General features: G+C 32.5%; 1 protein-coding gene across 4 annotated transcripts in view; it reads left to right on the forward strand.

Annotated features, from left to right (window-relative positions):
• LOC143222632 (FAD-dependent oxidoreductase domain-containing protein 2-like) overlaps positions 1-26,365 on the forward strand; it is a 122,333-nt gene that overhangs the window by 48,524 nt on the left and 47,444 nt on the right. For all 4 annotated transcript variants that reach the window (XM_076449348.1, XM_076449350.1, XM_076449347.1 and 1 more), the window contains one exon: positions 25,766-25,932. In XM_076449348.1, coding sequence (XP_076305463.1) covers positions 25,766-25,932 — 167 coding nt within the window. The remainder of the gene's footprint in view (positions 1-25,765; positions 25,933-26,365) is intronic.

Raw genomic sequence — 26,365 nt, forward strand, 5'->3', positions numbered from 1 at the left:
ATAAACCTACGAACTAGAAAATGAGTTTGCACTTACGTGATTAAAATGTTGACGGATAAAAAATATTATGTAAAGCGCTTAGATGCAGTTTTTTACAGAGGTTCAGATTATAATTTTTGTCTTCGCGAAAATTCGTATGTATACACATACCTGCAATGATTTCGAATTTACAGATTACATGTAAACATAGGAAATGTGACCTCAACCATACATTTTCCTCGAAATGTTAGAACCCACTCCCTTGAAATTAAAAAAAAACGGCGTCACTGTAAAATAGGTTTTCAAATATAATAATTAGTGATCATATACTAAGCTTCTTAACAAATCATTTAAGAAATGTATATTGGTAACATATATAAATTGGGTCGGACGTAATATATTGTATAGAATGCGCAGACTACGCATTTACAGGTTCATGATTAGCGTCCTGTTACCACTAAACACGTGTTCCTCACTAAGGGGTTGTAGGTGTTCTATCAAAGTGACGATTTGGCTGTTCAAGAATTGGCCATTGGTTGTGTTACTTACTTCATAAGTGTCATTTGTATCATTACAAGACAGTGTAAAGACTAAATTGGCAATTTTTATATTTTTTTAATCATCTGCTTTGATTGTGTTAACTGATTATACTTGTATTTAACATTTTCAACATCAGAGGGCAGGTATCGCTCATATTGTTGCTCTTTTATATTCTTTTAAATATATATATATATATATAATGTTTTGAGATGTCTCTTAATCACATATTTATTTAGGAAATTCAAGAATATGTGGCATTGGAGTTATTAATTTATTCTTATGAATTATTTAGCTGACACGCTGTTTGTAAAACTTAAATATTGATATTCATGAAGAACTGAAAAATAGATTGGACTTCACACTTAATTATTACTAAATCTTTAGTAAGAAGAACGAATGTTTATGTAATCTAATTAATTCAGCAATGATATCCTCAATGCACAGCGAATGTTGTGTAAACTTTACGTAAAACTAGGTTGATATTAACAAACATAAATAAGTATGAATATTCTTCTGTAGGGTGGTGTGTATATTTCTATGACCTGTTAAAAATGATGTAACGATTTGTTATGGTAAAAAAAAACAAATTACTACACAATTAAAAAGAATGTGTAGACTTGAACTGTGGTGCCCATAAAGAAAGACTTCGTCGGCGTAAAAGCCCCGTGGTTATTATTTGATTACTGAAAAACCTATACCGATTTTAAACATTTTTAAAATAAATTACATATTTTTGTTTATATATATAGACTTTCCCAGAGGTGAAGGAAGCAAATTAAAAGTTGGAGGTCCAAGGTTTTTTTAACCAAACGAAGCTGGGAAATGTGCGAAACGGGCGTTCCATAACGCCTGAGTCCAGAGCTTTTCCTAGGGCCCTAGAAGTTCTTATGTTTTGGATTAAATTTTATGCATTTCCTTGTTTTTCCGGAGAGTAACTTTCCTAATTTTGATATGTTTTTACTGGGACAAATGAAAAAAGTGGGGACCCGGGCTCCTCACTTTCTACGTCACTGCTTTCGATAAAATAAGACAATTTAAAAGTTAAGTAAATGCATACAAACTAAAACAAAGCATACGAAGCGCATGGTTGTGTACATGTTCAAGTAAGAACGTAAAAATGAAAATAAGTCACATTTACTACATATATGTTATACATATATTTAAGTAATGTCATTTAAAGCAGGAATATACTATACTTAAAACTAAAATGTTACAGCTATTTATTTGTTTTCAAGTAAATCCACACTGGGTTATCTTCTATGTTCACTACGAAGAATCGAACCATTGATTTTAATGTTTTAATTCCGTAGACTAGCTGTTATCCCATCAAGGGACACAAATGTTATACGTGTTTAGATTTTTTGTCATATGAAACCAAAATAAACAAGTGGTACTGCAAAGATGCTACACATATTTTAACACGTGCTAAGTATTATTTTAGTATAGAAATGCAGATTCTTTCCCTTATAATTTAATATGAAATGTACCTTATTGCCGTTTTTGTGACTCTTAGTAATAGCTTTACGGTTTCACAATTCAAACTAGTTTCACATAACTATGCTATTTCTGCCCACTTACCCTGTATATTTAAAATAGCACCAAAGAAAGTTATGAACTATTTTTCGGAAAAAAATATTTTATTTTTTTACATTACGCTATAAAATGTGAAAATGTGCAAACAAAGTTCTTTTAGATATTTAAGTTTTCCTAACATATATTCACTAAAATGTTTGATGGCGTATAGTAGACTCTTCTCTGGAAATCTAACATGGAATTTGTGTAAATTTATACTAAATGTTAAATTATCTGCTTTACCAACATAGGCCATCCCAATGGCGCAGCGATATGTCTGAAAGCTTATAACGCTAAACGTTGGGTTTTGACACCGGTGATGAGCATAGCCTATCTATTGTGTTGCCTTTGTGGCTAACAATAAACAATTACCAATATAGGATTCACCACGAGTGGCACATTCTAAAATATATTACAGTTCTATAACTTCAGTTAAATAAATTATTAATGGAAAACAAAATATCTCTATTATTGTTCTTTTTTATATTTTGGTAATTTTTGTGTAACCTATATTACATAAGGCACAGATCTTTCTTTCACAATTAAATTTTTTTTCTTTAGCTTCATTCGATAACATTTAAATTTTCAGGTTGTACACTTGTATGATTTTATCATTGAAAACATTTTTTTCCGTTTGTTTACCTAATGTTTGTTTGTTTATTAACAAATGAACATTTGTTATTGTGACACTAGAAAAAAAAAAAGATATAATATTCACTGTAAGTGTATCAGCCTCCGTGTTAAAATGTTTTATTTTATTTTTAAAATTATTCTCACCAATTTCCAAAACTTGTAATAAAGCATTTTTGTTTGGTTAGTGGCGCTGAACTAAAACCACTTCTTGCTCTAGTAATCTATTACCTCTCGTTTCTTCATTGGAAACCAAACGATACAGTCTGCTTGCAATGCTTAAAAAAAATCTAATTTTATATGATTGGAATGATTACTACAAAAAATCTGCATACTGATATGAGTTTGTGGGCTTATAAAAAATATTAGTTACAATTTCCTTTTATGACGGACCGGCATGGCTAGGTGGTTAAGGCACTTGACTCCTTATCCTAGGATCGCGAGTTCAAATCCCCATCACACCAAACATGCTTTCCCTTTTAGCCGTGGGGGCGTTATAATGTGACGGTTAATCCCACTATTCGTTGGTAAAAGAGTAGTCAAGAGTTGGCGGTGGGTGGTGATGACTAGCTGCCTTCCCTCTAGGCTCCCCGTTAGTACAGCGGTATGTCTACGGATTTACAACGCAAAATCAGGGGTTCGATTCTCCTCGGTTGGCTCAGCAGATAGTCCAATGTGGCTTTGCTTTGAGAAAACACACACACACACACACTTCCCTCTAGTCTTACATTGCTAAATTAGGGACTACTAGCGCAGATAGCTCTCGAGTAGTTTTGCGCAAAATGCAAAACAACCCAAACCTTTTACAATAAAAACATTTACTAGCACATTTAAAACCAACTCGGTTTTCTTACGTCTGTGAAAAAGAAATTAAATATCCTTATTTTATCGAGTTTAAAATCCCAGAATCTTGAGCATCCTTTCATATCAAAAACAACCGCCTAGCAACATTTTGCAGAAAGTTTTACTCAGTCTACAAAATTCAAAGTTAAGTAAGTAGTATACTGAATAACTGTACATTGAAAAATCCCCTAGTGATAGTAGTATAAGTTGGAGCAACTTTCGTACCAGAAATTTGATAAAACATTTGTTTCTTATAAATAAAGAACAACAATTTTTAAACTAGATCTACACTTTTTATGATAAAGCCTTTATTGAGTTTCAACTAAATTAGTTCGTCATATTTCTTCAGATTAAAATCCAATAGCCTTAAATACATAATATTATTCAGTGTATCTTTAGAGCAACTACGCCTAAATATATAAAATTCTTATTTTCTTAATTTGTCTTGCAATTTAAAAAATTCAAAATCATCTTTAATAATGCTTGAAACATAAGATAAAAATGGTTTTCATAATATGTCCAAAGGGCTCTTTAGTATTCAGTAATCTTATGATTACTTCATACAAGCGGTCTTCCAGAAATATCAGGTTTTATAAATGTATTAATTTCTTGTTTCCAACAGTATTTCATTAACGTCCCTTAATTTATGGATCTTTGGAAGTACATAAAATAACCATTTTCTGCATTTGCTTAAATATTTTTTATTAATTTTTGTATAATTAGGTTTATACCTTCCATTACTTGGTAAACTCTTGTATCATTTAAAGTTCGTAAACCATCTGATTGTAAAATTTTTAATTCATAATTACCCTAATTCTATCTTTATCCGCTTTATGATATTTAAAATTAGACTGTCTATGTTTCTTTTCTTTAAAACTTAAACTTTCTTCAGCTTGGTTTTCAGTTGCATAATAAATCTTGAAGTTTTTACAGATTAATTGTAATTCAAGATTTATTCCTTTTATAGGGTCAAAATCTGTCTTTACTCTTGTATATGTATACACAGGGATTTCAATCAAGTAAAACAATTTAAGATAGAAGATAGCTTTGACTTTACTTTTCAACTGTTGTTTCATTATGAAATAATAATTAAGTAATAGTGTTGTTTTAACCTCTTTACTTCGAAGAATTAACTAGTAAGATATTGCAGCCTTAATTAAACTGTTGATATGTACAGGCTTAGATTATGTGGAAACTTGCAGAGTTTTGCACTTGATAACTCTAAACTTCGACACATATATAAGTTTGTTTAATTATAAAATATTATGTTTTTGTCGTCTCTTTAATCAGCTATTGAAAATATAGTCCATGAACTAACTTGTTTCAACTGTATTCTGTTGACATACATTGAAATATCACTTTCTTGCTTCCATTATACCTTTTTAAGAAAGTGTTTTTTAATGACGAAATGCTACGTTGTTTTTATAATTAACCCAGGATTATAAATCCCACCTAAAGAGAAGTACTAATATATTTTATACTTTTAAATATTTATCATTTACTTGCTTTATTCTTCGGAATGTTTTAAGGTAAATAAGTCAACTAAGGAATGGCAGTTGAGATATAGTAGACAGAAACATCATTAAGAATTGGTAAAAAAGTTATTCTTATTTTAGTTCAAATTAATTAAAAGTATGAAGTCACTTCAATCCAGAATGTCAAAAAATGTTGAAAGCGTTACAACATTATCAGTTGTTACTGTGAATTTCCTCAATAGATAACCTGTTAGCGTCAAGGTGACAGTGGCAGCATCACGTGGGATCCTTTTCTGATATCGTTACGACTTTGGATATGGTCCCTGGCAGTTGTAACTAAAACTGAGACAGGCAGTCTTGTCATACTTAGATGAACCATGTTTGTTTGTTTTTTTGCTGTCCTCTCTTGCTCTATCTTTCCATTATCCGTTATAAGATTGTGTTTGATAATCCACACGTGCGGACCATATGGCCGAATTATGATAGTTTTATCTTTTTGTACGGCTATTTTCACGTTACTTTTCATTTGGCTTATATGCCTGACCTACAAATCTCTTCTTAAAGCCGCAAATTACATTTTCACAGTTCTCTAAGTGACTCCTTAATAAATGATCAGGTGCACTTTACCAACTTAATATGTACACTTATATACAGAGAATTGAATGCCTTACATTAAAAAGATTTTGGATATGTAAATTAGGAAGTCACTTGAGAACCACAATCGATATAATTTATTGATGGAATGACATGTATTAGAACAATACTTAGACATTCTTGACGTTTAGTGCGATGTCGCTTAATATTTATTACTTTTTCTACATATGTATAAATTCATTTGTGACGCAAAACATTCATACACTCAGATCATAAAGATGTGATCAGATCTAAATTTAGAATACCTAAGACCTTTATATCCCTTGTAGTGAAGAGTATTGGAAAACAAAATAATTTGAATAAATTTTGAAAACAAAATAATTTGAATAAATTTAAGACACGATTTGTCGTACGCAAAGTGTGGCATCTTGTAACAGGCGAGACTGTACAAATAAAAATGTCAGTGACAAAATATGACCACGTGTCCCAGGCGGCAATACAGAACATAATCAAGAATAATCTTCTTTTGGAAAAGTGAAATAAGCCAAGTGCACATGAGCTGCTTCCAAGGCATATCCGTTCAACTGTCACATATCTCAAGCAGCTGGAGGATGAAACTGGTATTCAGGCTATTTCATGCACAGACCTAACAATCAAATCGCCAAATATAACTATTACGGATATATGTGTAGCTAAAATGCTAAAATGGGAGCTAGGAAAATGTCGTCATTGAATATTAAGGGGTTGTGGAAAGCATCACAAAAGAGAGGCGTACTTTGGAAGTAACAGCTTTACTGCTAAGCCTTTAGGAATGAAAACTACACTGCAAGAATGTTGCTAAGATACATTGTCGTCATATGGACTGTAAAAAATATAACGGAGCTCCTGAACCGTTTTAAAAAGAAATTCTTCACCTCTGTATAATATATATCTATATCAATGAATGATCACGGATGTTTTGTTGCAAATGTTTAAAAACTTATCTGAGCAAAGTTTGCTAAATGCAACTCACAATTATTTTGCAGACTTAAATGCAACAGCAACATATGCTAAAATAAAGAAATCATAAAAGATTTAGGTGGTAAAAAAATGTCTAACAATCAGCGAATGTATTAATTCTAAGTTAATTTAACGAGTAAACACATCGCATAAATATTATATGAAGCTGAGTTATGTTTATATTGTTAAGTACGACTCTACACTGACAGTATTGAAATTAAAAGGATGATGTACTTCATTCTAGTACTTAGAAAATACGTTTTTGCCGCATCTACTTAAATATTTTCATTCCTTTTAATGCATATGAATTAGCTTTGACAGTGAGACAATGAAGCAAAATAAATTCTTAAAGTCGTAAAATAAACGGAAGTAGTAGAAGTTTGTACATGACGATAGATAAACAGCATTCGATAAATACCTCGAAGACTATTTAACTACGTAACAACTATCGGAAAGCATGATTGAAGCCAAGAGGTGCTCAGAGATCTGAGAAAATAACGAACCGTTTATAAACCAAAGTCTTATATAGAGTAGGTGTTTAACTAAGCAAGTAAAAGCTTAGCTACACTACATTTTCAAATATTCACATTATATTTGAGGTTTTGAAAACTCTTATTCCTTAAGCGATTTGAAGGAAAGTTAAAGTTAAGTCTTTAACATTCAGTTAAACGAGATTATTGTACGCCATGCACAGAATATACAGAAACCGAGAAAACTGTGGATTTAATATTTTCTCTAAATTAATATATATTTTTAAATACTGGTTTAGAACTGTACACAAGTAATACACAAATATATATATATTATCAATTACTTGAAAATGCCAGAACAATTTGGTGGAACGTAGTATACTTACATATATATGCTTCTTACTCCCAAATAAACTAAATGTTTATACCATCTAAGTTATTATTGTTGTTTTCTCTTGTTTCGTAGAATATTGTAATATTATACGGACGATAAAATATTGTGACATTTACAAAAGAACTTTTTCAAAGACTTTTTAAAATTACTTTCTTGGCAAGTGAAACGAATTTGTAAATATGTTGATTAATCGAATTTTGGAAATTAGGTTAGCTATTAAATGGCCTCCAGTCGCTCAGCGGTATATCTGCGGACTTACAACGCTAAAATCCGGGTTTCGATACCCGTAGCGGGGAGAGCACAGATAGCCCGTTGTGTAGCTTTGTGCGTAATTCAAAACAAACAAGCAAACAATAGCTATTAAATTTATTTGGGCTTCAGTAAAGAATGCCAACAAATGTCGAGAAAAACTATAATACAGGTGTTAATTATTAAAGCTCAGTTTTCCAGGTTTTTGTGTACTTTTTCTAAGGGTTTTACGTGTTTTCTTTTTTACTTTGTTTCATGTACACCCTTACTAGCTCTCGCTTTTATGTATACTTGGCATTTACGCGTCACCTTACTGGCTCTTTATGAGCACTTTCAAAAGTAATTTATATTCATATCTTTCTTTAAAATAAATTGCGATATCACCAGTGCGTCTCACGAATGGGTGTTACTGAACAAGTGAATATTAAAATTAAATGGTTTTCAAAGCAAAGCTAAAAGTTAATATATTTTGTTATGTTTATAATTCACCGTGGATTTACAAACGAGATGTGACAGCACAACAGAGAACAAGAATGGCAACCTGCACTTTCACATTACAAAAATGTCACTACAGCAACCACAGTCAGTTTTTCCACTTGCAACTCGCTTCGTAGACCATGTTTGAAGCTACAAACAGAACCACAATACGCTATCGGATGCTGCCATGATGCAGATTAAGGCTGTTGACACAAGCTTGTTTGTCTATCAAATCGATTGTGCTTGAGCTATAAACAAGTTTACTTATGATTCTTGAGATCCTTGGGGAAAATGGAGGCTTGTTTTTCATAAAAATTTAATCATTGCTAATGCTTTCGTTTGCATAAATGATTTCTAGATTTTATTTCCTACGCAACTCAGTGAGTTAAGTTAACATTTCAACAACATGAGCTACAGATGTGCAAGCAAATGTATGGCTTGTAATTTAGCAAATGAAATTCATGTAAAATCATAAACTAAATGTCTAGTGTTTCATTTTTCAATACATTATCAATATTATTTTTAGCCGCAGCATACCGTCTCGTAGAACAAATCTAAGTTTGTTTGTTATTGTTTATCTTTTTTCCCTTAGTACAAACTTTTAGCTCATAGCTCCGTCATCTCTTGACCGATTTGAGATCTAATTACAGTTTTAGAACTTAGAAAGTCTAATTTTTTCGATTGATGTTTTTGATGGCGCCCAGATCTCATAGATTGATTTATCCTAATCCTGTCTAGAAGAATTTTAATTTGGGTGTAGGCTAGTAGAGATCCTGATAAGTAACAAAATCGAATTGAGTATACGGGCACCCCACGCTTTGTATTGTTAGCGCACAAAAATATAACAAATAAAAAAGGAGGTAAAAGGTTTCGTACATTAATATACTCTAATTCTGCCTGAATGAATTTCAAATGCCGCGATTGATTATTCACGATTCACTCTTGTTATATGAACTAAATGTCTAGTATTTCATTTTTACCACATTATTACCACTGTTTTACAGTGAGATACTTTCTCTTACTCATAATTATTTGACTGACAGACAGAGATTTATTATCCTTCTTGATTGAGATCAAGTTATTGTTAATAATATCAACCTTAACAATATTAATAGTAATATTTGTATGTTGTTTTCTTGTATTGTTTTGGAAGATAACGTTGTTTTGAGTTACATTTACCTTTATTTCTCTTTTTAACGAACAATATCAAAATTCCTAGAGCGAGTTTAACTTCTTTATTCTTTCCCTTCTTAATCCATATTATCAAAGTTGTTATCCTGTTAGATTCAGTTGTTCTTCTTATTTAATCTACACTGTCACACATTTAGTGTATTAACTAATATTAGTCTTTTTTTATCTTTATCTACATTATAAAGGTTTTTTTTTATTTTAGTGAGTTAACCTCTGCTATTCTTTTACTACTTAATAAGGGCCTGGCATTGTCAGGTGGTTAAGGCACTGGAATCGTAATCTGAGGGTCACGAGTTCGAATCTTCGTGGCACCAAACATGCTCGCCTTTTTAGCCGTGAAAGCGTTATAATGTGATGATCAATCCAACTATTCATAGGTAAAAGAGTAGCCCAAGAGTTGGCGGGGGGTGGTGATAACTAGCTGCTGAATTAGAGACGGCTAGCATGGATAGCCCTCGTGTAGCTTTGCACGAAATTTAAAAAACAAATACTGCTTAATATACGTTATCCATGCTATTTTACTGTGTTTTAGCTTATTTTACTCTTTTCTTACTTGACTTATATTATATATATATATTATTTTGCTATTAATTTTTCTCCACCTAGCTGATGGTATCAATATTACGTGTGGTGAGCTTGCTAATGTTGCTTCTAGTTTTCTTAATCGAGATCAAGAACATTGATTTAGACTATGAATATTATATTATTGAGAATTAATGTTTATTTTTTTATTCCTAAGTTCAGTGTTGGCGAGTAGTTAGCATGCCGTACTATGAATTTGAGGACACATTGTTTATGTCCCGTTGTCAAAGAATCACGCTCCTCATTTTGGGAGTGTCAGTACGTTATAAGAATCACGGTCAAATCCCACTATTGGATGAGAATAGCCCAAAACATTGGAAGTGAGTGCTGTTGAACAACTGCCCTTTCTTTGTCAGTTCAAAATTAACGACGGTTTTAGGTAGATAGCTTTTGTTTAGTTTTGCGTAAAATGCTGAAGTAATATTTGCCTTCTCTGTTTAATTAATGTTTAGGAAATTATTATATTTTAAGTTAGTTTTTATTTACATATCTGATTTATGAATTCAGAATTATTGTTATCTGATTACTTTAGTTCTCCCTTCCTTAATCTGAATCACCAAGATTACGTTATTGTGAGTTATAGAAAAACAATATCACATACGATGTTCATAAGCAATTAAAAATTTAAAGTGGTAGCTTAGATGGAAGAAACTGGCTAACATAATTTGCCATCAACTTTTTTGATAACTGTAGCACTGCTAGTTTTATTAGAAGAAAGTAATTTTCATACATTTATAATTCGCACTAGTTGGATTATTAAAATCGACTGTATATCTTTTGAAAATTAATTGTGAGTATCCCGAATTTTCTTAACCATTTTAATCAGTTGAAAAGTATTAAACAAATAGTACACAGCAGGTATATATCTGATTTATGTTTTTAAATAATTTTCTTATAAGTTGAAAATACTTCTTTATTCATCAATAAGTTTGTAACTTAAAACATGCGATTTTCAAGCATTATTAATTTTATGAAAATCGACTTACATATTTACTAAAAATGCTACTAACAAATAAAATAAAAAATAAATAAAAACCTGAACTTTTATCGAATTAACTTATTCAAGTTTAATAGTTAATTTTTATTTCTACATCAAGACGAATGCGAACAGTGAAACCTATATAATTTGAGAAATACAACTTTCTTACATGAAATGTAATTACTTTTGATTTTAATTGCTACTTATATTACAATGCTAAAATCAAGGGTTCAATTACTCTCGGTAGACTCAGTAGATAGCCTGATATGGCTTTGCTATAAGAAAAACACAGGCGACTTATTATGAATCATTCAATAAATAAATTTAATATATTTCAACTTAAAAAAATCTCAGTCATGTATAGAAGCTAAAAAAAATCTAAACACAAACACAGAAAGACTTAATTAGAAATAAATTAATTATATATAAAATATCGTGTAAAGTAACTTTAATAGTTCGAAAAAATATGTGATGTTGATTGGCAAATAGGAAAATCTGTCTGGAGCTGAATTTCAACATTTGAGAAACATCTTCATGTACGGACAAATTAAAAATATGTTTACAAAATAATTAAAGAAGATAAAGTATTAATATCAAGCAATAACTTATATTTATCATTCCATTCAGTTTAGTAAATTACAGGCCCGGCATGGCCAAGCGTGTTAAGGCGCACTACTCGTAATCTGAGGGTTGCGGGTTCGCATCCCGGTCGCGCCAAACATGCTCGCCCTTTCAGCCGTGGTAAAACAGTAGCCCAAGAGCTGGTGGTGGGTGGTGATGACTAGCTCCCTTCCCTCTAGTCGTACACTGCTAAATTAGGGACGGCTAGCACAGATAGCCCTCGAGTAGCTTTGTGCGAAATTCCAAAACAAACAAACAAACAAACTAGTCAATTACAATTAAATTAAAAACAGATTTAGCTTTCAGTCTAATGAATGTGTACAGTTTTAATGTTGAAATATTAACATATGAACATTTGGTAGAGAATGCTCAAATCTAAGAACTAGGTGACTGATATAAATAAAACATTTGTAATGTAATAAAACGCTTAAATCTGTCCTACTACATAAGATAAGTATTTGTTTTAAAATAGGAAAGAAGCTGTTAATGTATTTAACAACAAAGGTTCAAGCAACTGCTTGTACAAAGCTTTTTGATTGATTTATCCTTTAAATACTTATTAATTGTAAATAATTCCGAATAATGTGTTTGTTGTTGTTTGCCATGATAACCAACTATCGATTCCATAAACTCGTGCGTGGTTTCTCCTTCACTTAACAACAAAATGGTTTTAGTTTTTTTTGACATACGCCATTGTATGGCAGAAGAGCCTCATTTTGTCAGCTCATTGTCTTGTTACTGATAGTGCAAGGCCTTGTTCGAACAGTTATCTAAACGTACACAAGTGGCTTCTTCCGTTGCGTCTCCAACGGCCCACTTGTTTCAATGATAGATTGTGGTAATATCTGTGGCGCACAGACCTTGTTTTGGGAACAGAATCGCGATTTGAATGACGAGTACAGGAGAATGAAACTTGGATCATTATTAAGAATTTCTGATATGATATCAAAAACCATAAAAGAGTAAACATACTCTAATGTCAAAAAAATGCTTCTTGAAGTTTGGGTAAAATTTGAAAATAAAAGTCTTAGTAAAATTGTTTATGAAAGTTTTACACGTCGTATTCTTCCCTTTAATGACTACCTACTTCGCCCAGGCGTAGCCTAATAGTTAGCGTATCCTAACAGTGAATTCAAGAGTTCATGATTTATTTTCCATTATCACTAAAATTTGCTCCGCAGTTTATAGTCGCTAGTATACTTTAAGAATAAGAAACAAATCCCACTATTCAGTCCTACAAGAGACAGTGGGACAATGGGTGCTGTTATTTTGATTAGTTGCCTTACTTATCAGTTCAAAATTATGGATGACTTTGCGCAAATAATTCAAATATAGCTCTACATTAAATTCTATAACCAAGCATAATAAGTTGTCTTCTTCAGCTTCTTCAAACATTTGTTTAAATTTTCTAATCCATCCTTATATTATATAATACTCAAATATCTTTATTTTTCATATTTTTGTTGTGTTATCCAATACAGAAGATGTTGAATCCAAAACATTGAATGAGAAGACAACATGTTTTTCTTTGATCGTATGGCAATAAAGAGAAAATAATAATAAAAAATTGATCACTTAACGTGAATGAGTACAATAAAATTTTCATAATCTAAGGTATTACAAATATTATTATATTTCAACCCAAAGTCTTTTAAGTTCTTACGATTCTGCTCATATTTCCTTACCAGTTTATCTTAACTTCAGGAAATAATCATTGTTTATCTTGGTCGGTTTTCGAAGCCACTTAACTTTCCCAAAAATTCGAATTAAACCCTTGCGCAGATTACGATAAATGTTTATCTTGCTATTCACAGTTTGAGATTTAGAAACAAATATCCCCAGGAAAAAGAAAACAAATTCGCCCCACAGTGTTTACGCTATCGAGTTTTTCTGGAGTTATCACGAGTGTTTTCGTTTTCATCCAGTCTTAATATTTGTTCTTTTTTATTGGAAAATCGAGAGAGAAAGAGGAGAGATGTGGTAGATGAAAAGAATGAAACCACTATATTTTCCTTAGTAAGAGTTAATTCTGTTGTAAATTTACAAACAGTTGTTAATTATATGTCTGACAGTTGTTTTACATTCACGCAAAATTTGTACGATGTTTTCAGTGAATGTGAGTTTCATAAAGTTTAATGAGGAATTTTACTCCTTTTTTTACAAATTGAGTTGAGATGTAATGAAATTTTGGTAATTCTATACTCAACATTTTTATCCAATAATATATAGCATTTAAAAACACTCAAGGACATATATTGTTAAATACGAAATTTGTGAACATGAGGAATAAACTGATGTAGAATTTGAACGTGATTTCCAACAATGTGGCTGACGTAAGCAGGTTTAGTGTTTTACACCTGAAATTGATATTTGTATAGAAAATTGTTACTGCACTATTAAGATACATTTTTATACAGTTATTTGTTTTATTTTACCAGTGTACTACACTGCCTTCAATACTCTATGATTTAAAAAGTATTTCTGCTGTAAAAACAAGCTCTATTGGATCAACGGCATCTTTTTAAGTTTATTGCTGAACGAGAATACAATGTTATCTTTTACTATCTTCCTTAAATAGCAATACGGTCTTTTTTCTATATTCGAAATCATCCATAATTCAAATGAGATATAAAAGATAAGGTCTTCTTGAAATAGGTTTGTCAATGTATGTACAATATCTAAACTAATTCCATCAACATTTTGGTATGGATGGATTGTATTCGAACATGCTTCAAACGTCATTAATTACGTCGATATGATGTTAGCTCTGAAAGTACCAACCAATCAGATTTTCTTCTAGCATGATGCAGTTCTGTACCATAATTATCGCCCCTAGGAAAGAACCGGTAGATTATTACTCTATTAAAAACATAGCAGCTGTCTAATAATCCGCTGGGATACAAGTTTTAGTCTGTAGGATCAGATATTACTTACTAGTTGTCGTAATATAGCCATCTATTGTTCAGAATGGGCAGGTATAAAAACTTAAGAAAACCGTTGGTTGTATTTATTAATAATCCATCGTTTTCTTTATCTACCAGCACACCAAAAATTACTCTGTCGTTCGCTGGCTAAATGAAAAAAAACTATGCAGAAAATATATCTCAAGAATGTAGTTCTAAGGTCTTAATGAAAGTTAATATCAATTTCAAATGTAACAAGAAATCTCGTCTTCCATGGACAAACTGTTTTGTTTTATTTTTTACAGGAAGAAACATATGGGGTTTCATTATACTTTATTGGCAGTATCTGTCTTTTAAACTGAAACATTCGAGTATTCTTAGAAAACTACGTGACAAAAACCAGATAAAAAAATAGGCGAATGCCTTAAGGGGAAGGAGTATTCCAGTTTTATAAATATATATGTAGCAATATGACGAACAGACTTTTAATTTAGAACTCTAATGCTAAAAAATGATAACATAAAACGTAAAAATTAAGATTGGGAAGAATATAACAAACTGAGGAATGTCGCTGTTAAATAATTAGAGCAGTATCGATCTGAATAACAAAAATGAAACAAACTGAGGAATGTCACTGTTAAATAATATAGCAGTATCGATCTGAATAACAAAAATGTAACAAACTGAGGAATGTCGCTGTTAAATAATAGGAAAGTATCGATCTAAACAACAAACATGTAAGAGGATGAAAACCTAAAAATATGATACACTGAATATTAGCGATTTAACATTTTGAATAACAATATCATATAGATAAATAGATGAGTAACAGCCTCATAAACATGAGTTTAATCTTTATAAGAATTACACAACAGACTCAACATACTAAGAAACCAAATAAACACAGCCATAAAACTATGCTCACCAGATAAAATTAACGATGAATTACACAAAATAAAACAATACTTCATCAACATCAATAAGTTTCCTCCACAAACCGTAGAAAACATTATACGCACACACCTAGAGAGAAAGCAAAATCAACCAACTAAAGTAAATATATCTCACGAAAAAAAATCACGAAACCATATACTGCTGTATACCATATATTCCTGACATCAGCAAACAGATAACCAACATTTGGCAAAAATTAGTTACAAAATATGACATTCCAATTAATACCAAATTTATTCAAAACCAGGCACAAAACTGAGGTCTATACTATGTAAAACTACACTGACAAACACCACAACAACATTATTTATAAAATACAATGTGATAACTGCCACGACTTCTATATTGGAGAAACAAGTAGAAAAATGGAAACCAGATTCAAAGAACATAAAAAGTCACCTTCACACGGTTTCGAACACTGCAAGTCAAATAAACACAACATAACCATAGAAAACACTCAAATACTAAATAAAGAAACAAACATAAACAAACGCAAAATTAAAGAAGCCTTACTTATACAACAACTTAAACCCAAAATAAACCAATATAAAGAAACGCCTTTCTACCTATATTAATATAATAAAATAAATAAAATTATATATTCAAACATCTAATACCGCCCTCTACATTCCGACACTCAGTTACACAACCCCTTTCAAACATGTGGTCAGCTTCCGGTCAGTTACCTCTTTCTTTGCGAACCTGAAGATGACCGAAGAAGGTCGAAACGTTGTTCGCTCTTCTATGTAAAATATTTTCTCAACCCAAACGAGCCGTTTTTGCATATAAATTTCTCAACAAGTGGGTTTCTCGACATCACTGGTTAGGACACCCTACCCCCTAATAGCTAGTGTTACCCCCTTTGGCTGCAATAACTGCAGTGAGACGCATCTTGTAGCCATCTACTAGTCTCTGACATCGGTATAAAGAAAGTTTGCCCCACTCCTCAATGCAGAATTCTGTCAGCTGTGAGATGTTTGAGGGGTTTATTGCATTACAGCCCGTTTCAAGTCACCCCACAGCATCTCAATGGAATTAAGATCTGGGTTTTGACTCGGCCGTTCCAGGACTCTCCATTTCTTAGTTTTCAGCCAGTCCTTGGTGGATTTACTGGTATGTTTTGGGTCATTGTCGTGTTGCAGGGTCCAGTTCCGCTTCAGCTTTAATTTTCGTACAGATGGTCTCACATGATCCTCAAGCACCCTCTGATACACAGTAGAGTTCATGGTGGATTCTATGATTGTGAACTGTCCAGGTCCTGCTGCAGCAAAGCAGCCCCAAACCATGACACTTCCACCTCCATACTTCACAGTTGGTATGAGGTTCTTTTCCTGGAACGCTGTATTTAGTTTACGCCAAACATGTCCTCTGTTCTGGTGTCCAAATAATTCAATTTTGGACTCATCTGTCTAAAGAACATTATTCCACAAGTCCTGGTCTTTGTCTACATTCTCTCTGGCAAACTTCAGTCTGGCCTTGATGTTTCTCTTAGAAAGCAAAGGTTTCCTCCTTGCATACCTCCCATGCAAGTTAAACTTATGCAGTCTCTTTCTGATTGTAGAAACATGCACTTTCACATCAACAGTAGCCAGAGCCTGCTGTAGGTCTTGTGATGACATGTTATGGTGTTTGGAGACCTCTTTTAGCATCTCTGGGTGAACTTGCTTGGATGACCAGACTTGGGCATGTTGGCTGTTGTTTTGAAAGCTCTCCACTTGTTAACTATTTTCCAGACAGTGGAATGGCTGATTTCAAAATCTTTTGGGACCTTTTTAAATCCCTTACCAGACTCATAACTGCTACAATTTTTTCTTTTGAAGGCCTCAGACAGCTCTCACCATGGTGCTCACTCTCACTTCAACAGTCAGGAGCACACGAAACTAAATGTCTGAGGTTTAAATAGGGCAAGCTCCATTCAAATGCTGAGTAACGATCTTCTAATCATGTGCACCCGGTGTGATACATCTATGTGTGAGTTGAGCCATTTTAAGTGGGAATAAATGTGGGGGTGTCCTAACTTTTTCCTCAGTTAGAATATGCATTTTTGTAGAATTACATTTACAGAAGATCTTGAAAAGTCTTTTCTTCAGTTTTAATTGTTTAGTTATATTCCTATAATCTCTCAGTATTGTTAAAATTGAGATTAAATATCAATATATCCAAAAATGTTACACATGACTGTATATATATGTAATAATAAAATTCAATAAATTTTGCCTATACATTTTGACTGAAATATGACTACAGGTTCTTGTTGGTCTGGGCCCGTCATGACCAGGTAGTTAAAGCACACAACTGGTAATTCGATGGTCGTGGGTTCGAAGCCCCGTCGTACCAAACATGCTCCCCGTTTCAGCTGTGTGGGCGTTATAATGTTATGGTGAATCCCACTATTTGTTGGTAAAAGAGTAGCCCAAAAGTTGGATGTGGGTGGTGATGACTAGCTGCTTTTTATTTTTCTTACGCTGCTAAATTAGGGACGGCTAGCGCAACTAGCCCTCGTGTAACTTTGCGCGAAATTCAAAAACAAACAAATTTGTTGGTCTTGTGGTAGAACGCTGGATTTCGCAGCTGGCAAGCCGGCTTCGAATCATGTAATACAACAAATATTCTCACCACTTTGAGGTGCGGATGTATTATAAAAGTTACAGTCAATCTCTTAGTATGTATATTGCTCTTTCTCCGGTCAGTAATTTAACTTTAGGAACGTCAATAATTTGTTTCAGTAGTGTTGCTTTATATACATAATATAGTACAGATGTATTAGTAGCGTTGATATACATACATAATACAATTCAGAATCCTAACGGAAAGGTAGAAATCTATTTCACCAGAATGTGAAGAAACAAAATTTAGATTTCATTTTTTCCTAACACTTCACTGACTCCATCTATCTAATTCTCTTTACGTGCTAAGCTAAATCAGCCTACGTTCAAAGAGTGAATAAACTCTGATGTAGAGATGTCCAAGGTATTCAGTACGCATAATACAACTTTTCGAAGGATGTTATCATTACTCCTTGGAGTTTGCTTTTTACAGAAATTCAGTGTTCCGTTAAAAAAAAAAGTACATGATGAAATAGACTTCTGATATTGTTAGTGAATAACAGAGCAGTTGTTATTGGAAGATAACCTGGGAAACAAGTTGAAAACATAAATAAGTCAACGTTTAAAGTGCCCGAAATTCCATCGTATCTTTTATCAATATACAAAAAGTTGATAAACTGTTAATCTCTTCCCTAGTTTGCTAGCTTATTTGCAATTTAAGCACAAAACTACGCAATAGGCTTCTAGTTTATGGCGTTGTAAATCCATAGATGTACCACTGTGCCACTAGTGGAGGCACCTTTCGCAAACTCTGTGCTTTGAATATTTCTTTCTAAAGCACTTTTTCTTCCTTATTACAGCCACGTGTTTGAATTTGTCCTTACGCTTGACTGAAATGTATGTTACAGCGCCTCTGGTTTTTATTTTATAAATTACTCTATAGTTATGTATTCTAAAGATTAATAATTCTCTGAAACTATTTGTGTTTGTTTTGCATTTGCGTTTACAAGTTGAAATGAAAACTATTACCAATTTGTTTGTTACTAAGCATAAAGCTACACAATTGATTAATTTTACTGTGTCCATCGCAAATAATTATATGTAATCAGTCTCTAAATTTTAGCCTTATAAGCCCTCAAGCTTGCCGCTGAATCAACAAAACTACACTAGTCAGTTACCTTTTCTCGCATACTTGAAATACAACATAATTAACAACTATAAAGTTTTGTTACAGAATTATAACAATTTCTATTCTCAGAAAAATATATTATTCTTGTGTTTAGACGTTGTTATAATCATTATGTTTAAGAAAAGAGCAAATTAAGTGCTTGTTTGGTCTCAGTATATTTATTAGTGAATGAATTCTGTCGGAAGAGACGTAACACATGTGACTTATTTTAATAATTTGAAAATATTTATACGTAGAATTATTCTATGTCGCTTTTATGTTGTTAGCTTTGAAAGCCTTTCAAAATCTCAAAGTCGGCTTTCTCGTCTACGATTTTAAGCAGGCTTAGCTATTTATTTAGGATACGGATATCAGGGGAAACAATTATATTTAACAAATTTAATAGTTATATATAGAATGACTATGGTGTGTGTTGACACGCGTTCGGCATGCGATGTTGAAATCAGATACAACAGGATAATGTAGCGTATAAATAGATAAAGCGGACATGGAAAGGATTATTTTGGTAAACAGCACGTGACGGTCATACAAAACCAGTGATCGACCAGTTATTCCCATACATTCCACAAAACAATAATTGGTTTGAGCACAAGTTCTTCCCCTCGTGCATCTTCAAAGCAATGTTTTGTGCTGTGGATGCCAGTGTATAATTGACGTAATAACATGATATTACTCAAAGTATCAGCATTCTATTGTAGCCACCGTAAGGATCATTACTGATTTCATTGGTCAGCTTTTACGAACTCTGTTTTATTCGGTTACTACACTGTTGATCAGTAGCTCAAACTGGTGCTTTTTGTTGTCGGCTGAATTTCTCTTTCCCATTCAAACTAACGTTTTACCATTTTACTCTGTTTCGTCTCAAGTGTGTTGATCTCTGATTACTTAATATCTGAATGTAGTTATAGCACCATGACGGAAAACTTACTTCGCCATTTTGCCACAGCCGCTAAACTAACTTGATATCCTGTCATTACCTTAAAAGTTTTTAGTTTACATATTTCCGAAGAACTAGTACGATGGATATGCGATTTGTATCAAACAGATTAAACTCAAAATATACCATACACATACACACACACACTTCACCAGTTTCTACTGATCACGATCTTTAGAAGATTACGACCATAGTGTGCAAACGTATGTTAAACCCTTTAAAGTTATCAGAGTATGCGCTAGCACTCAATATGTAAGGATGACACGGACACAGTATTAAAGCTGTGCATATGTCATCGAAATTTTCTACTGTATATGTCATAAGAAGATAAATATGAAGAGCTACCTGGCACAGTTACTCTATCTACGGTGCATATGCCGCTTTTATGGTATCCAGAGCGTCCCAAAGTTACAAACTGGAGAATAGTTAAACAGAGAACATAAACAAGCCTTTTTAACTGTAAAGTATTAGAAGATGTTGTTAGCAGTTTTCTCATAGGAGTTTCGTTTAAACTTATATACGATGGCTTGAATACAGTGAATTGTAGGATCGTGAGAGAGTTCATTTTGCAAAAACTAGTGTCATTAAATCGTTAGTCAGTTTCAATGATGTCGCTTTGCCTGCTGGCTTTATTGTAATACTATTATCAGAGCATTCTTAAACCGCTATTATTTTCTCTTTAGTTGAAATTATTCTGGGGATTGAAAAGATTTCAAGAATTGGATAAATATAATTCTTTCTTTACGGAAATTTCAAAGATTAAGAAGATGGGAGAGCACGTTCCACTGAAACATATAGAGTCTTTATCTTATATTTTTCACTTTTAACTTAATAAATAACTTATCATTCGTGTCGAAACGTTAGTAGTTTTTTTTCACAAAAATATGATTCTGACTTATATCAAAGAGTGTTTGATGAGGAGAGTAAGTTTTAATCGTAAAACAAATGTAAGAAAGTTCACGGAAGTCAACAAGGTAAACACTTTGGTTCATTAAAAATGTTATGTTTTTGGACGAAGATAAGATTTCTACTTAGAAGGCTGATTTCTGATTCAGAATCCGCTCAATTTGAAAGGCTCAAGACATGGAAACATTTGGAGTGATTGTTATTGTTTTTATTGGTATGTATAGTAGATTGAAAGGTTTCATTTTCAGTAACAGTCGGGCTTTTATAAATTTGTATATAATGTTTAATCCTTTTTTTCTCAGGTCACGCAACACGTTTGTTATCTAAGTGTTATACCGGTCATCTAAACATCTTTCACAAAAATAATTCCATGCACACAAAAAACAACTTAACACAGGTCAACTGTTTACTCAGTACCTACATTACTGCTACTTCGGCCTCACGATGAAGACAGTATACCAAAGTAATCTCGTTCTGGTTCCTCTCTCTTTATTTTATTTTTATAATGAAATTTTACACCCTCTTCTGACAGCGTTCAACTGCTCTTCGACCTGAATTTCACGACTAAGAGAAAATAACCTTTAAGTAGAACGTTAACAAAGATACAATTAACATATGAAGTTATTTACTTAAAAAAGGTGCAAATTAGTAATATATGAAAGTTAATTTATCATTAATTTTACTATCACAAACATGCCCTCTTCGACACTTCCTGCAAACAGTTAACCACATTCGCACTTATATTAAAAAATGACAATCGAAATTTTCAAATCATCAAATACTGTTTGTGTATTTGTTTGTTTGTTTCAGCACAAACCCATACAATGAGCTATCTGTCTTCTCTCCTCCACAGAAAATCAACCCCGGATTTTACCTTTCTAAATCCTTTAACTTACTGATATCCCACCAGAGGACTTCAAACATACCCACAATAATCTCAACTTTATGGAAGGAACTGCTTTTAAGGTACTTAAACCTTACAATAGTATTATCATAGAAGACAATGAACTAGGTTGGTACGGTTCCTATTTATTGTATTTTGCCGCTAAATAGTTTACACTAATTTCTACAAGAAGTTCACTCAGAACCCTATGACTGAGTTTGGCCCGGCATGGCCAGGTGATTAAGGCACTCGACTCGTAATCAGAGTGTCGCGGGTTTGGATCCCCGTCATACCAAACAAGCTCGCCATTTCAATCGTGGGGGCATTATAACGTGAGGTCAATCCTACTATTCGTTGGTAAAAGAGTAGCCCAAGAGTTGGCGATGGGTGATGATGACTAGCTACCTTCCCTCTAGTTTTATCTGGTAAATTAGGGACGGCTAGCGCAGATAGCCCTCGTGTAGCTTTGTGCAAAATTCAAAAAAACAATAATATTATCCAAAATAATAAAATACACAAATACTTCTTCCAGTACTTTACACATAAACAATCTTACCCAAAGTTATTTCATCTTTTATTTAGGATCTTCTATAATTTCTAACATTACGACAGTGAAATGTTGTCTACAGTTCCATCCTACGCTTAAAAGCTGAAAAAACATTATATTACTAAAATTGAGTACTTCAATGACAAGGGACCATTATCTCTAAATAGTCTTTTGTGCATTACGAATGTTTTCTTTCTATGTTCTGTCATTCTTCTCCATGAAGTACAAGAACAACTACAAATTACAAAAGCAGCTCAAAACCTATTGAACCCAATCAAATTTTATAACGTTATTTGTCTATTCGGAATTTTTTATCCTTGAAAAATGTTTAATTTAAGAATCAATATTACAACCAGGCTAATAGTAATGTCTTGAGTGCTTAAGTGTTACAGATCTGATAGGAAAACTGAACTCGTTATTTTATTTTCTTTGTAAGACCTAATTTCTTACATTAGGCATGACTAAAACATAAATCTAAGATTACTTAATTTCAAAAGCGTAAAACATTGTCTTTCCTTTCCCATACATAATTTTGGAATTGTTTTAATTAAGAGTAAAATGAACTTTTGAATAAAAAAGATGAAAATCATCATGCATTTGGCAATGACCACTTTTAAAATATAATTATGAAAATAGTAAGAGAATTACAGTACTTTTCTAGGCCAAAAGCTGTGTTCTAAGTTTAAATATATTGCATAAGTCTGCATACTTCTAGAAATAAGACTCTCAAAATAGGGAATCGAACCGCTGATTTTAGCGTTGAAAATCCGTAGAACCGGATTGTATCAGCCGGGAACAGTAGAGAGCTTCTCAATAGTAATTATTTTGTAAATAATGTATGTTAGTTTGTAGTTTGTCGGTTTACTAGTCGGTCACTTACATATACTTGAATGTAATAATGCAATAGAAATCTTTATATTAAAAAGTATTGTTTATTTATTTGTTTCAAACCCTAATTGTAGCTTAACAATGACCCGGGAGGAGGGCTTTAGAAAAGTAAAACATATGCCTGTCGCTTTTTGTGTATTTTAAATCTTAATGTACAAGTACCCATTTAGCAAACAAAAAACAAAAGTGGGTAGACATGGTTAGTGTAACCAAATGCAGATCAGAAGGTTCAAAGTTCGAACTTCGATTTGCTGGTGGGCACTCTCTACAGTTTCATCTACTAAAGCTGCGACAGGAGAACATGCTATCTGATTAATTCATAACAGGAAACTGGTTACCTTTTTCTTTCTCAACAATTTAAAATTAGGGTCTCAATCCTAGTCGCTTAGCCCACATGTCGTATAAGTGCCTTCTTGTTACAAGTATCCTTATAATTTAACTAAAGAAAGAAAACTTATAATATTTTTACAATCAGATAAGAGTAACAAACCTTTTTGATCGACCAGGAGAAATAAAACAATAAAGTATATTTTCTTTTTAACTACTCTCAAATATACTAACTAAAAGACTAAAAACTAGAATAGAATAGAATATTAGAATCCATAAGTAAACATAGACTAATTCTGAACTAACTAAGTGAATGTGTAATCAGTCTGATTCCCGTATCATTATTTGTCTGTTTTGAACAACACTTTCTTAATTGGCTACCTTGGATAATTTGAAACTTATAGACCAATGATAAGAGAGATAGTCAACGGCACTCACTTCAAAATATGGGCTACTCTTGTGTGTCTCAATATTGGAATTTAACCCACGGCGCTAAAATGTAGAGTGCAATTTTGTGGAAATGAGCTGAAAAACTTTTATCAAAGCTTGCTAACTACCTAGCCACACTCGACAGATCAGTAATTTGATAGAGTGATTCCTAAACTACATTTGAAAACAAATAGAGCAATTTTCAACTTAATACATATGTTAGTCTGAGATTCATCCTTGATAGCTTAACCTAGTTTTTAGAAATAGTTTTAGCACAGAAATGTAATAATTCGAAACCGACATAAACTTTGTTTAAAATTGTACAATTATATTATTTAGTGTCAGCTACCCACTGAACGCATGACTTTGATCACCTAAGGTTATATTCAAGATCAAACAATAAATTCGCTATTTTTTAACTTGATGCATGAAAATATCAGAATTGTGTACACTTACGCTGGGTTACAGGTTTTCTGTGTCATAATGTTAACATGACTTAATCTCCCTAGGAACAACAGATAATCACGATTATCGCATAACTCGGTTGCGAGACGGGACAGATTTGTGCATGAGATGTCTTCCGTATTCTTTTTTTATTTTACCCCCATTGTTCTACACACATTGCGATACACTAATGGTAGTCAAAGCTTTGCTTGTGCATCTGCGGTAGAAACATGCATCATATACAAAGGACATTAAATCGGCATTGTTCTTAAAGTTTGTTCATATTCAGTCGTCACGTTATGATGATAGAATTTCTCTTAACAAAGGATGCTTCTATTGAATTCCTCAGAGTCGCGTGGGTCAATGAATCAGATCGAGTGACTGTGATAAACATCAGAGTGAAATTGTATACCGTTCTTCATTATTTTCACATTCCCTTCAAGGTTGTGCAGACTTGACTGAAGCTGTTATCGCTTGTAATTTCCAAGTTATTGCATTTTTCTGTAAAATGTGTAGTTGACAGTTAGTTGCTGTTGTATCCATGGTCTAACAAAGATGCATTCTTTCACTCCGAGACTGAACCTAAGTAAGTTAATGCAAGCTATTCTCTTTAAACCATAAAATCCCATGGCATTTCATTTGTCTTCTGACTATGACTTTAAAGTTATTCAGAATGAAGGAAAGGATTTCCTATTATTCTATCAATTCAATGTTCGAAATCTGTAATACCACCTCAAGTAAACCAGTAGTTCTTAACTGGAAAAACTGCTTTTCTAATAATTCTTATAAATGTAAGTGAAAATTGTTGTAGTTCTTTAATAGTTTATTTAAATCTTTTTTTTTTCAGTCATCTAAAACTCCTGAGCTTTTCAAAGAATTAGATTTATTTTACAAAATATCGTCATCTTCAAATATATATATATACGTGAAAATCCTTTACAAAAACGTTGTCATTAATTGATTTATAAATGCTATATAGCATTTGTTGCGAAAGTATAATTATTCTGATAAGGATATTATAGAAATTTATGAAAAAGAAAGAGATATCATGAAAGTAATATGTGTAATATTAATTGTAATAATGATGATGTAGTTTCTCTTGACAAAAACGCTACTCGAATCATCAAAAGATAACTTTTACAATTGAAAACTAGCATAGTTTGCTTCTTGATAAGAATCATTAAGACATCTAATATTAACATGTTTTTTTAACTTAGGAAACTTCTTCAGCCTATACCCTCGACACCGGAAGCTCATCAGCATCAACAAAAGATACACAGGGAAGACCAACAAAGAATTTAACCTCCGCCATGACTGGAATTCTCTTTTGAGTCATAACGAACGTTTGCTTGTTAAGCATTACTCCAAGGACTTTTATCCTCACGTAAGCTACTTGAAACATAACACAGGTATCAAGATTTTTTAAACATATACTTAAGCTGTTTCTGCTTTAAGGAGTGCTTAGTAAGTATATTGTTGTTATGTTTATGATTACTGTTCAAGTTAATAAACCATAAAAGTTGAAACTAAATCTAAGGAGATTTGCACAACGTAAACTAGGTACAAAAGCATTTAAAATAAACTACAATTGCTTAAAACCAGGAGATAGAGCATAGATCGCCAAACCTTTTAAGTGTTAAGGGTCTCTAGGCAGTTGCAGTCAACAAACAACGATTTGATATCTTTAAAAATATTGTTGTTTAAAGCTATTTTGTATTGTAAAGTGATAGTATATGCAATCAGTAAATTTTCGTTGGTTTTTAAAGTAATTTATATTTATGAATATAACTTTCAAGCAAAACAAGAGGAAAATATGT

This window comes from Tachypleus tridentatus, chromosome 8 (genome assembly GCF_004210375.1).
Source record: "Tachypleus tridentatus isolate NWPU-2018 chromosome 8, ASM421037v1, whole genome shotgun sequence".
Classification (NCBI taxonomy): domain Eukaryota; kingdom Metazoa; phylum Arthropoda; class Merostomata; order Xiphosura; family Limulidae; genus Tachypleus; species Tachypleus tridentatus.